This window comes from Cavia porcellus, unplaced genomic scaffold (genome assembly GCF_034190915.1).
Source record: "Cavia porcellus strain 051 isolate PalLab524CR breed Dunkin Hartley unplaced genomic scaffold, mCavPor4.1 scaffold_1, whole genome shotgun sequence".
Lineage (NCBI taxonomy): Eukaryota > Metazoa > Chordata > Mammalia > Rodentia > Caviidae > Cavia > Cavia porcellus.
In genome coordinates this window covers 57,586,871-57,600,336 of record NW_026947484.1, presented here as the reverse complement: position 1 = coordinate 57,600,336, position 13,466 = coordinate 57,586,871, and the positions used below count along the sequence as shown (strand labels likewise).

The 13,466-nt window shown below is 40.0% G+C and overlaps 1 protein-coding gene across 8 annotated transcripts in view; it reads left to right on the top strand.

Annotated features, from left to right (window-relative positions):
* The window catches only part of Gabpb1 (GA binding protein transcription factor subunit beta 1), a 47,261-nt gene that overhangs the window by 11,251 nt on the left and 22,544 nt on the right, over positions 1-13,466 (top strand). For 2 of the 8 annotated variants that reach the window (XM_063248578.1, XM_063248585.1), the window contains exon 2: positions 4,580-4,648. The exons of 1 other annotated variant lie outside the window; for it this stretch is intronic. Coding sequence is in view for 3 of the 7 variants with exons in the window: in XM_063248572.1 (XP_063104642.1) it covers positions 11,401-11,406 (6 nt within the window). In the remaining 4 variants the exon portion in view is untranslated. Of the gene's footprint in view, positions 1-4,322; positions 4,497-4,579; positions 4,649-9,650; positions 11,407-13,466 lie in introns of those variants that run through there. 5 more of the 8 variants (XM_063248600.1, XM_063248569.1, XM_063248582.1 and 2 more) reach the window with 4 other exon arrangements.

Genomic DNA, 13,466 nt, shown 5'->3' with positions numbered 1-13,466 from the left:
TGCAAGTGCAGCCATTGTAGCATCGCTGGTAGCAGTGAGAGATGAACAAGAAACAAAATGGTCATCATTAGGAAGATGACCAGAGGGGAAGGTCCTCATACGGGGAATAACTTAAGTTACACATACAGTAGGTAGACTTATAAATAAGGAAGAAGATCCCAAAATAGTGTATTTCGGGGGTGGGGTACATTTATATGTGTGCCCATCAAAGAATGTGGTTGACACTGATGATTGTGGTTGATTAACTCTTTGTTTGATTTTTTTTTTTTTTTTTGAGACAGGGTCTCATTGTGTAGTTCAGGCTCTCATTGTGTAGTTCAGGCTGACCTTGAACTCACTATGTAGCCCAGGCTGGCCTGAAACTCAATGACAATCTTCCTGCCTTAGTCTCCCAAGTGCTGGGATTACCAGCATGCGGCAGTTTGCCCTGCTCTAGGACCCTTTTAATCCCATTCATGGAGGCAAGCAAAGCTTATGTGACCTGATTACCTCCCAGAGGCCCTGTCTCTGAGTCTGCCACCTGGATGGGATGATCCCAACCTTTGAACTGGGGGGAGGGTGCAGCACATCAACGGTCAGACTTCTATACTAGCTGTGAGAGAAGTTGGAGGGCAGCACCCAGATTGCTAAATTGGGGAGAGAGTAAGGGTGAAAGCATTATCAGGAAATAAGATTTTGGCATGCATGTGAGACATGTAGCACATGCTAATAGACAAACTCTTACTGCTTTGTAGTTTGATGAATACTGAAATAGTTTATGGTCTTTAGATATGGAACTCTTGAATGTATCTTAAACATAAAATAATCATGAGTAAGTATTTTTTAACTTTAGGATTATAGATATTTATACTCTAGGTTTCATGAAGAATAGCAGTAGTACAATTGTACAGTTGTAACAGGGCCCCTGCTGTGCACAGGTGGAATACTGTTAAAAAATGGAAGATACAGCTGACAAATTCATACCTTGCTTGGAAAGTAGGACTCAGTGGTGAAGTGGACTTGCCTAGCATACATGAGGCCCTAGGTTCAGTCCTGAGTGTCGGAGGGGAAAAAACAGTTGTATACAGGCTGGAGGAGCTCAGAATGAAAACATAAGACTCTAGTTTGATCCCTGACCCTGGCACCACAAAAAGCAAAACATTTCAAATAATGATACTTAGAATTCTGATGGTGAAAAGGAGCACAGGCTCTCCCTCTCCCTCGCCCCCTCTGTGCTTGTCCCTCATTACCAGAGTGCTCTGGAACTTCAGGAGACTCAAGAAATGCTGGGCTGCCCTGGGCCTGGGTCAGGTTTGTGCAGACTCTCACGTCGTATATTTTAGATGTGTCCAGTTGCATGAAAGGATAGTAATAGCACTTTACTCCAAAAAGTATGTGGTGCTGTTGCTTTTACCTAAAGAGTGATTTTTGCCCCCAGTGGGCATTTTGTCATTGTTCAGGGGCATCCTGGAAGATGGGACAGGAAACTTTTTAAAAGGTGCCTTTGTAGACTGTAAAAAGATAAATACATCTGAAATGTTTAAAAAAAAACTTAATGATACAATTTCCAACAGATTGGACGCAAAATGATCACACTGGAAAAATATAGAGGATAAAAATATGGGAGTGTAGCTTAGAGGCCGAAAGATGGAAGATAAACACTGGGTAATAGATAAGGGGACAGAGTGAGATCTTAATTGGAATTAGACAGAACAAGGAGGGGATGGTGATTGATACTTCCCAGAAACAATGAAAAATACAAGTTCAAGAATCCCAACCATTCTCGTTAGATGAAAATAAACATACACCTAAACATATTGCAATAAAACCAATAACACAGTAACACAGACAAAATTCTTAAAAGTAGCTGGGGAAAAAGAAGATAACCAGTAAAATTCTGAAAACTAGAAAACAGCAGCAACAGTGGAAGTCAGAAGTCAGTGAGTTGTTTCCTGCAATGTGAAATGCAGAGTACTGCCTGCCGGTCTAGGGTTTTATACCAAGTGAAATGCATTTAAAGAAATGGGAGGGATAAAGGTGTTTTTAGACAAAAGCAGTCTGTGACAAACACCTTACCCCTGAAGGCTAGCTAACTTACATCGTGCCTCTGTTCTGTTCAGTATTGTGACAAGCCACGTAAGGCTCTGGAGCACTTGGAACAGGGTTGATGTGACAAATGAATGGAAGTTTGGGTTCTTTAAATGCCTTCGCTATGCATACCAGACTGGACAGTGTGTTTGGGAAGGGTAGGTCTAGGGTAGAATGAACTTGATCCTATATGGCACGAATAAAGTGTAAGTGAAAAAGTAAAGGTGATACTTACTTGGAAAATTAAAATGGATTTTATAAACCTTGAGCACTGTCTGGTAGATAAATAACAGGAGACCAACAGGGAAACAGATGTATCAGTATTTAATCTATCAATACCTTGTTTTTTTAATCTCAAGAACTTAAACTGTAACGCCAGTATTATATCTAGGATCAACAGTTCCTTGATACTGTGTTTCAACAGTGTTCATCTTGCACAAATTATCTCAAAAAAGATACGATTTTTCATTTGGTTTCTTCAAATTGGAATCCAAAGTCTTTACATTGTATTGGTTGATGTGTTGTATAGGTCTTTTAGAAATCTATAGGTTTCTTTAGAGAAGTAAAATTTTGATTAATGTTAGACTTTTCATGCAGAACCAATAAAAGAATAAAAAATAGTGTCTGACTTCCAAATCAGTAGACAAAATAAGAACCTATATAAAAGGGGGTCAGGAAAGAGAGAAAAGAAGTGGAACAGTGGCCAAATGGGAAGCATAAATTATAATATTAGAGGTGAATGTATTGTGATTGAGGTAAAAGGTGTAAATGACCACACATGGCGTCAGTTGTTGCCCTTAGTGATGGAATCATACAGTCTGACAGGTTTCCATCACTGTTTCCTGTTGCCCCTCTTCACTGCAGCTTCTAGGCTAGGCCTTTTTGCTTGCTGTTGTGTCTCCCTGGATTACCTGGGTTGATCCGGTTGTTAGTTCTAAGCAGCAGAAGCCACCTATGGTTAATTTTGCAGAAAAGAAATTTGTCATGCAGTTGTAATTAGAATCTGTGGTACTTGTTTGGTGCAATGGTTTCTATGCTATACCTGCATTTTGTGTGCTGTCTTCTAAATTAGAGCTTAGCGCAGATGCTTCCCTGTTGGGTTGGAGGTCATGTGACCTTCCTGGCTAGCTGCACAGGAAGCCAGGAAAGCAGGTATGTAGCAGGGTGGAGGGGGAGGGCAATGGAGTGAAGGAAACAAAGGTGGTAAGATTTCTGAGTATAGTTTTGACTTTAGAAATGTACATATATGTGAGTATATATGCTTTAAATTTACAATGAAAAAAACAAAATTAAGATTTAGTGCAAACATCAGCTGGTGAATATAGATAAAATATGAATAGATAGTTGCTTAAACTATTAGGAGAAACTGTTTTGAGTGACTTGAGCTGCATAGTAAATGGTGTATATGCTGGGGATTTAGCTCAGCGGCATAAGCACCTGCCTTGCAAGCAGGTGGTCATGAGTTTGATCCCCAGTACTGGAAAAAAGAAAAAAAATATGTAAATGGTATATATGCTAAGGATAGAAAGAACTGAAAGGAAATTTGAAACTTCATTCACTTGTTTTATTGCTAGTTGTAATACTGGCACTTTTTCTGGGTACCATGTGATACAAATTGTAGGGTAAAGCCTGTCAAGGATGCTGCTATGTTAGGAAGCAGAGATACAAGCATAAAATCAAAGGACCTAACTAAACAGAAAGAAAACCTAGTAATGCTCAATTCAGGTTGTAAAGCTCAGTATGAATTCATTATTTAAAATACATACTTCTTTTTGTTTTGTTCTGTGAGACAATGTGCACTGTGTGGCATAGGTTAACCTTAACTCTGAGCAGTCTTTCCTGTGCCTCCAGATCGCTGGGATTACAGGTGTGTGGCACCAAGGCCAATTTTTAATCTGAATTTAATCCAAGTTTTAATGTTTACTTGTAGTTTCCAAGATATGAGAGTGGGCAGGAAATGTCATTCTGTGGCAGAGTACATACCTACTATGTGCAGGCTCCCAGGGTCAGTCAGCAGCACCACGACATAAATAATGTTCACAAAAATACAAGATATGGGAGATAAAGAAATCAGGGCTGGGCTGTATATGTAGCTCAATGGTATATACAGTACAGTCCTAGCGTGAAAGAGGCCCTGGTTCGATCCCTGCCATTACACATACATGCATACAAACAGAAAGAGATTAAATATCATGTAGAGGGGACAGAAAAATTCAAAATGTGAGTGTCTTAATTACTTTCTTTCACTCTGCTAGGAGTCAGTGGGTGAGTCATTCCCCCAGAGTGCTGCGCAGGGGTGAGGTGTGTCTTCTGAGAAGATTCCTGGAAGGCAGGTGCTGGAGGCTCATACAGAGACCCCTCTGACTGAGGGAAAGCCTGTCTAGGGGCGTTGCCTGGCTGCCAGCTGGAGAAAGTAGAGTTCAGAGTCAGTGAGTGTTACAACTAGAGGTGGGAGGGATGTGAGAAGTCTTGGTGAGACAGGATCACAGCCTATGTGTTCTTTTGTTGGCAGGATATTGATGCTTTACTGCTGCTACTTGCGACAGCCAGCAGTTGACTGGCTTCCCTGTGTGAGGAGCAGGTAAGTTGTGCCTCCCTGACAAGCTCGAAGCTGCCTTCCTGCTCAGCTCAGGGGTCCGGTCTGTCGCCTTCCTCTACTCGCACTCTTCTCCAGGATAAATGCGTGGTTTAAAGTAGTAGCTGAATGGGGTAGAGTTGGTGCCAAAATGTTTTGGCTAATGATTTTGTAACATCTCTGGCCAACAGTTAAAACACTTTGTCTTTTTGAGACAGGATTTCACTATGTAGTTTAGGCTGGCCTTGAACTCACAGTGAGCCTCCTGCCTCAGCCTCCTGAGTGCTGGGATTACAGCTGTGCACCACCACGGCTGGCCATCAACCACATTTAAACGTTTCTAGTATCTACATTAAAAAATATGTGGAGTTAATTTTAATGTGTGTTTTGGAACTGTGTTTTGGATGTTCAACATAATTTTATAATTTCTTTGCGTTTTAAAAAATATTATTGGTGCATTTTAGATGCCTAAATGATTACATTCATTGTAGGAATTTTGTACCTGTACTTGATGTATCTCGATTCTTCTTTTTTCCCTAATCTCCCCTCCCTTCAACGCCCCCTCCCCGATTTACAAAATTATGTTTCCATTTTTTCCCTTCTATTTTTTCTTTCTCGCTTCCTTTCTTTCACTTTCCTCCTTCCCTTATTCCCCTTCCCATTTGAATATTGTCTTCCTATTTCTCAACATCTATTATATATTTTGGTCCTTATCTACCCTTTTGGTTTCTTACACCAGAGAAACAATGTGACATTTAAATGTATGTCTGGTTTCACTTAAGACTGTGGTCTTGGGATGCATCCACTGACCTAGAAATGTGTCAGGTCTATCCCCTTTATGGCAGAGTAGTACCCCATTATATAAAAAACCAATCTTATCCATTTATAAGTTGGTGGGCATCAAAATAATATTGTTTGGAACAAGTGATCCCTATAATAAAGCTATTAACAATAGTTATGTTCTTTTCTAGTGCTAAGTCTTCAGAATCTAGTGCATTCCTGGTTTTGGATTAGCCCTGTTTCATGCTCAGTAGCTTCATGTGCCCTGGCTCCTGTGTGGGACACTCTGCCTTAGAAACCTCCCTTCCCCCCTTCCTTACTGAGGTTGGCCCCAAGCTGATGTTGCTTCAAGTCCTGTTGCCGGTTACTAGATAAGTTCTGGCTTCCTGCCTGGACTTGTCTGGATTACACTAGCCTAGGTCCAGAAGTAAATAAGGTGCCAGGGGAAGCAAGTGTCTAGATTTATTATCTTCATAGTTGCCCTTGAATTGACCTCAGATTTTTGGGGTGCTAGATGTGTTGTTGAAGTAGCTGCCAGGAGGAGGAGAGAGTCAGGCAGGTTGCACTCTTGTCCGCTGATAGGAATTCTGTGAAAACAAGGCTGACTTAGGGACTGACTGTGTGAAGATTCTGTTCACCGTGCTGATTCCTAGAGTCTGTGGAAGTGTGAGTGTAGCTTCCACTAAAACCAGAATGTTAGGACGTCAGTGGTTGTCCCCTGGGTTGTGGAGCCACCCGCCGTGGTGCAGAGCTCCAGTGGGCAGCGCGGCCCTTCTCTCTGTCCCAAGTGTCTGTAAAGTGCCAATAAGCCTGACTCCGGGTTTACGGTGTCTTAGGACGGAATTAACTGACGTGTATAAGCTTAGAGTGTGGTGTGTACAGTGTGTCAGTGCTGTTTTTTACACATATATGATGTTGGCCATTCTTACCACTTCCCAGCTGGGAGTGGTGGTCAGAGAAGGGTCCTGCTGCAGACCAGGTAAGCAGGTGCCAGAGAAGGGAAGGTTCCCTCTGCAGCACACGTGGTTTCCAGCAGGCTGCAGAAGAAGTGCTGGAGAGAGTGCAGGACTGACTTCCCCCAGGTTCTCGGGGAGAGAATGCCTTTTAAAAAAAGACAGGAAGGTGCGAGGTGAGAGTCATTGCATGTGGTGGTAGCGGTTCCCAGGCCCCAGTTCTGAGTTAGCCAAAGACAGGAGAGTGGTGAGAGCTCTGTGAGTGACTTCTCAGCACCCCTGGCTTTACGTGGTGAGATCCGGCTCTGGAGTGCTGTGAGGACGTTTGTGATGGCCAGGTCCCACCTGGAAAGCCTGGTTGTTCTTCTGGAGGCCTTTCATTTAGTCATGCCCCACGATCCTCCCACCCTGGAGAGTGGCGTAGTCACAGGTTCTGGGAGTCAGGAGTTAGACACCTTCCAGGGACCATGGCTTTGTAATACTGTGCAGCCCGTTCAGTAAGAGAAATGCTGAGATCTATGTGCTCAGAGGCAAGAGGAGATCACTGTTAAAACAGGGGTTCCTGTTTATTGGAAACGAGAAATGGTATGGTACCTTTTCTTGTGCTTACGTTTTAAAAAAGACTTTCTGTATACATAGAAAGATCTAGAAGAATGCACACTACACATGCTACACAGAAGCTAAGTTATGACTTTGAACTATGTATTTGTTATATATAAGCACATATTTGTTTACTCTTTACTTTTACAAAAAGTACATTTAAAAAAAAATGCAGCACTTACAACAATGACCCATGTTCTTTTGTGTCATTTTCTACTCAGTCCAAACTCTCTAAGTCTTTATAAATCTGTTTTATAAGTCTTTCAGCTACTTTGGTTCTTCATCAGATTTATAAATCTTTGAATCTTAAGCTTTTTTCCTCTTGTATTTCCTTTCATATTTCTAAGTAACAAGATTATGTTTCATTTTCTTACCCATTTTAGCTATCTTTTGACATGATATAAGCACTTCTGTAAACCACTCTTACGAGTATTTTTCTTCACTCTTCTTCCTCTGATAGTGTTACACTGAAAAATTTGCTTGCATTAGCATTGAGTGATGATTACAACCCCAGAACTATTATTTTTAGCTACCCACGACTATAATGAAGGAAATGTTATCCACCTATACACATACATAAGGAAGAAACCTTTATTTTTCCCTCTTTTTAAGAGCCTTTCCAGGTCTAGGCACAGCTGCTATTTTGAGGGGCCTCTCTGAGGTGATCTTAGATGTCTATGTCTCTATGTCTCTATGTCTCTTCCATCCTCTTAGGTTGCACCCCACCTTCCTGAAGCTCTTGCTGCAGCTTTGCGCTTTCCTCTTGGATTTATTGAGCACATCTTCCAGTGATTTTTTTTTTTTTTTTAAGAAGGCTATATGGGAGATTTTTTTTTTTCTATGTTTAAAAAAAAGGAGAAAACCTTACCAGAAAAAATCAGAATTGGGAAACCCACATGTACCTGAGTTGAAATGATGCTTTTTTCCCTTCAGAGGGAATTACACAGGAGACAGGCTTAAACCCTGGGAGGGCAGCCTTCTTTCTGTCCCAGCAGGTTCCCCTGTTCTTTGACTCTGGACCTAAGAAGAAGAAAGGTTAAAAATGTGGATCTTATCTTCATATCAAAGCTACTGTTCTTTGGCAGATGTTTCTATTTTTTACTTGCCTTTGCTTTGCAAAATAGAGGCATTGAAGACCTCAGTAGGGCTCCTCAGTTTAAAGGAGACAATAGCCATAATAAGATTCATGAGGTGTTAGAGTTTATTTCTGTGGTTGAACTGATTCTCCCCCCCCCTCCTCCCTCCTGTCCTCCTTCCCTCCCTGTTGGAGCTGGGGCCTCACAACCAGTTGGGCAAGTGCTCAGCCACTGAGTTACATCCCTGGCCCTCAAAAGTTTTTTTTAGGAGAATGTAGACAACTTAATTCTAATGCCCAAGTGTACTTTGGTACTTACACGTATGGTTACAATATTAAATTTTTCCTTGGAGTCACATTTACCTTTTTTACTATTTAAAACTGCTCCTCAATGTCTGATTTTTTTTTAATTTTTTTTACCTTCAGGGTTTAATAAGTTACCTTTAATTTTGCTGGAAAGTTTTTACTTTGTTTTTAATTACATGCATAGCATGTACTCTATGGAAAACTTGCAACATAGAGACATTATAAAAGGGAAATATTTATTGTTACTATGCTATATTGTTTCTAGATATTTTTCATTGTGTTTTTTGACATAGTTAAGACCATGATGAATTACAGTCCTGATTCTTAAGTTGTTACATAGTATAGTATTATTTTTTAGAGATCTGCACTAAAATATATGTTGTCTAATAATTCAAAATCGAATATAAGAGTGGCAAGTGAATTGGCTATAAATTGATAATACTTTTTGTTTTTGTATCTGAATTGAACTCTAGAACTTGCTCTTGAAATTGCTGATACTTGAGTTGGTAGCTCAAAGAATTCTTTATACTACTGTCAACTCTCTTACATGCTCAAAGTTTCACATAATAAAATAAAAAATAATAGACTATAGTAGTTCATTACATCTTAATTGCCTTAAACCGTTGTTTGTAGTTAAGGATTGTTATGGCTTGTGTCCAGATGTCCCCCAAATCCTCATGTGGTCCTAGGTGGGGCTTTTTCAGAGGTGACTGGATCTAGAATGTGTGATGCTGAGATTAATTCATGGTGCAGTGCTAGGCTCAAGGGCACTAGGATTAAGGGTGTCAGTGGTGCCCTATACAAGTAGTCTGGATTAAGGAAAAGGGGCAGAAAGATGCTGTTAAGGCTCCTGGCTGGCTTGCTTTTGCTGTCTTCTGCCCCCATGTACTGTTCTTCCCTTTAACTTTGGGTGCCAGGCACTTTATCTTAGCAGTGAGAAAAGTAACTAAGGCAGGCATTTGTTTTTCTCTGTTTTAAACAGCATGACTATGAATATATTTCAGATACTTGTTTGTTTGTTTGTTGTTGGTCTTTTTCTTTTTTTATCGGTACCAGGGATCGAACTCACGACTGCCTGCTTGCAAGGCAGGCGCTTATGCCACTGAGCTAAATCCCAAGCCCATTTCAGATACTTGTGATGGGTTTATAGGAGTAGAATTGCTGCATCAGCGTGTAAACATCTTAAAGGCTTGGCACCATATTGCTTGATGAAACTGAAGGATCTTCATTGAATTTGTAATTGTATTTTTTTTTTTTTTTTTTTTTTTGTCGTTTTGAGACAGGGTCTCGCTATGCAGTCCAGGCTGGCCTTGAGCTCACTTTGTAGCCTAGGCTAATCTCAAACTCGCATAGATCCTCCTGCCTCAGCCTCCCAAGTGCTGGGATTACAGGCGTGAGCCACCACACCTGCCTTGTAATTGTACTTGTTGAGCACAAAAACAATACAGCAAGTTCATTCTAAAAATTCACTGTAAATCAATCAGGGTTTACTAAGTATATCAAAATAGGCTTAATTTTTTTTTGTTTTTATTCATACTCTTGTTTAATGAGTACTAGTGACCGTTTACATGGACCCAGTTTGATACACCATTTTCATATCCAGTACACCCTGTGGCTCTGCGCTTCAGTATGTTATTGGTAGTGGTAACAGCTGTTACCACTAGATGGCTCTCTCTGCACGTATGAGCAAAAGGCTTACAGTGCTGCGACTGTATTTTGAAGTTTCTCTGTACATCTTACTAAAAATGCATTTTAATTGGATTAAACATAATGACCTATGTCAGATTGGAATATGCATTTTAGAGCTGGTAAAGAAATTCACGGTAGATTCATTCTAGTGGCATTGATGGTTTGTCTTCAACAAGAAAAGACTCTTAAGGGGTAGGGGGGAAAGGACGGATGGACCCTGAAGTGCCACATGCCTATTGTCAGCATTTTTGACATTCTTTAAAGTTTATCAAATTAAATTATATTCCTTCATTTTATTGGAGGTAAAGTTATTAGCCACATTAAGAAACAAGTTTTTGTTTTTTTTTTAATCACTACCCCTTTGCCCAGTGCTCTTGAAGTCTGGTACTTTATCTGTGAGGGTTCAGTGTGCAGACGTGGAGCGGCTCAGCTGGGGGCCTGGTATGGAGCTGTGGGCTCCAGGCCAGTTGTGTTGCTAACGCAAAAATTGAGCTCCCGGAAGAGTTAGAATTATTCCATTCTGAAGTGAATGACTCTTTTCAGTGAGAATCAGAAATGGTTGCTGTGTTTTGATATTTTTTGTTAAAGTTTTACCAGTTTTCTTAGAAAGTCAGAGCATCTTAGATCTGGGTCTTGCTTGATCTTGTGTGCAGTTTCTTCTCATTGATTACCAGTCTTATTAGATCCTTTGGACTCTTACAGTATATTGCTGTTTGTGTTAATATGAAGAGAGAAAAATCAGAGCTAATATTTCCTACTTGAATGGTTCATGTTTTGCGTATAAGAAAGAAGAGAAATAGAAGGGAAATGATGTATCATTAAATTTGTGTTACTGTAAATACTCAAGAAGATGTACTAAATGACACAGGATGTAGTAGGATGCTCACACCTGTATGTAAAGTCTACATAAAGTCATTTGCACTCAGCCATCCTCTATGAAATGCTGTAGTATGGCTTCCTAATCTTTAATGCCTAAGATACCTTCATAAATACACAGAAGGCCCACTAGGGGGCAGCACAGTCTCCATTAAGACCCACTGATTCCTGAGTATCCAGATGGAGTTATCTACTGCACAGCTGTCCTGCCATGGAGTTTTAAGATCAGAGGAACTGATGTACCCTACGTGCTGAAATGATATGTTTTGAATAAGGCAGTTGGAGAAATCGATTTGGTCAGCTGCTTCACTGTTTTATTTCAGTGCTAATAAATATTTGTTTATATTTTTCTTTTAGATTCTCAGAAGTGGAATCATGGGACTGTAGGCTTGAACACTCTTAATTTTTGTTACATTTGTTGAAACGATTTAAAACTGATCTTTTTGTATTGCTACTCAGCATACTTGAGATGTCAGTGTATGAAGGTACCTGTTTACCCTGCGGCGACTACACTACACATTATTTTAAAATTACTTACATTTATGTGGCCATCAGAGATCATGAACATTTTTTATGGTTGTAAATTACTTGTTTTCTCTTTTAATATACAGCCATATGGTTTTTCAAAATACAGACGTATTGAGCTCTTGGTGACTTTCCTCCTTTTTCATTTTGAAATATACTTCTAAAATAACTAAAACAATAATTCTTCTAGTCATTTTTGTGGTAAACATCCTTTTCTGCTTTGGATTTTATTTTGCTTAATTTCTTAATACATGAACATTTCACATTTTTATGAGACTTAAATATTTATCTTCCCATAAAAAGAATGCGATTTCAAAGAGAAAACATGGAAAGATTGGAAATCAGATTTCAGAAAGGAGAGAGATGTCCATAGCTGCACTGTAGATAAGAATATTTACAAATCTATATAAGTTTGCTCATATGTTTTGTTTTGTTTTGTTTTAACTGGTACCAGGGATCAAACTCACGACCACGCGCTTGCAAGGCAGGCACTTATGCTGCTGAGCTAAATCCCCAGCCCCTACAAATCTATAAGTTAAGGGCAGTTAATTTCAGACATAAGAAAAAAACCTGAATAGCCCCTTTATTAAAGAGATCCTGAAAGCTGTACCATGTAACACTAAGTAGGCGTAAGGAAAGCAAACAGGTTTATTTTCTGTATGAAGTGTTTAAAAATACATTCAAAGATGCATGTCATATTAGAGTTAGGTTTCTATGAAAACTAGTATATTTGGAGTGTAGATAATGTATTTGTTAGTGGGGCCAGGATAGACTTTACTTGTGTAGGAGAGAGGTTAATTTTCATTTTTTATTTTCTTTATTCAGCCTTTAATGGGAAATCATTATTGAGGGTTTTTGGTTTTTGGGTTTTTTTTTAGTTTTGAATATAATGTTAATTTTTACTGTCAAGCCACTACACTTTTTCTAAAGGGAAAAAACATCACAATGATCTCTTTAAGGATCTTACTACCCATAATGGGGTAAAGGACTTTGTTGAAATTTTTCTTGAGAAAATGAAAGTTAAAAGAAAAGGAAATCAGAAATTCAGAGGTCAAAATGTCACGTGTTATTAAAAAAAAAAGCACTTTTTTGGGGGTCTTTTTGAGACAGGGTCTCTATACAGTTTAAGCTGGCTTTGAACTCACTTTGTAGCCCAAGCTGGTCTCGAACTTGCAACAATCCTCCTGCCTCAGCCTCCCAAGTGCTGGGATTACAGGCGTGAGCCACCACGCCCAGCTTTAAAAAGGCACATTTAAAAGCCTCATGTAAAATCCACAAACACGTATGTTTTTCTTAATCTTCGCTGTAGACTATTATGTGAGTTATTTTTGTCATTGCCGATGGCACCCTTGCAGGAAATTGTCCTGTCCCCGTGATAGATGCTTGTTTCAGGTGTGTGCAGCTTACCTAACTACTGTGCAAGCCTCCTTGTGTCAGTCAGTCACTCCTGGGCTAGCTGTTCCCATAGAATCTCAAAAATAGAAGGACTTAGTGTGTTTTCCTCTCGGGCATTTTTCCTACAGTTACCCTTTTAGGTTTCTTAACATCCCTTCTGATTACATCGTAACATCCTGTCCCTGGCAGAACAGCCTTTTCAAGCTGTATCTGCTCACTTGTGTCTCACACTCCCCTCTTCTCCTTGAATAATAGCCATTCGCAGGAGCCTGGGCTACAACAATCAGCCTATCATTCCACTTGTAGCTCATGTCTGCTTGACTACTGTACTCATCTAACACTCCTAGAGTGCAGTAAGGTAAGACAGATTCACACCTCAGGCACATTCTTACTGTGCACACCTCTTTGAGGTTCCATGTCTCCTCCCTTCCCTTCCCGCAGACCGGAATCCTGCCTGTTTGCATTTCCTTCAGGGGGCTGCTATCTTAATGTTGAGCAGTCTTCCAGCTGGGTAATCTTTCCGTGGTTGCAGACTTCTTCAGAATCATCATTCTGAATCCGAGCACCCCTGGTACATTCAGATCTTTCTTTACTTATGTCCTCGTGCCATGACCTTTTTCAGACA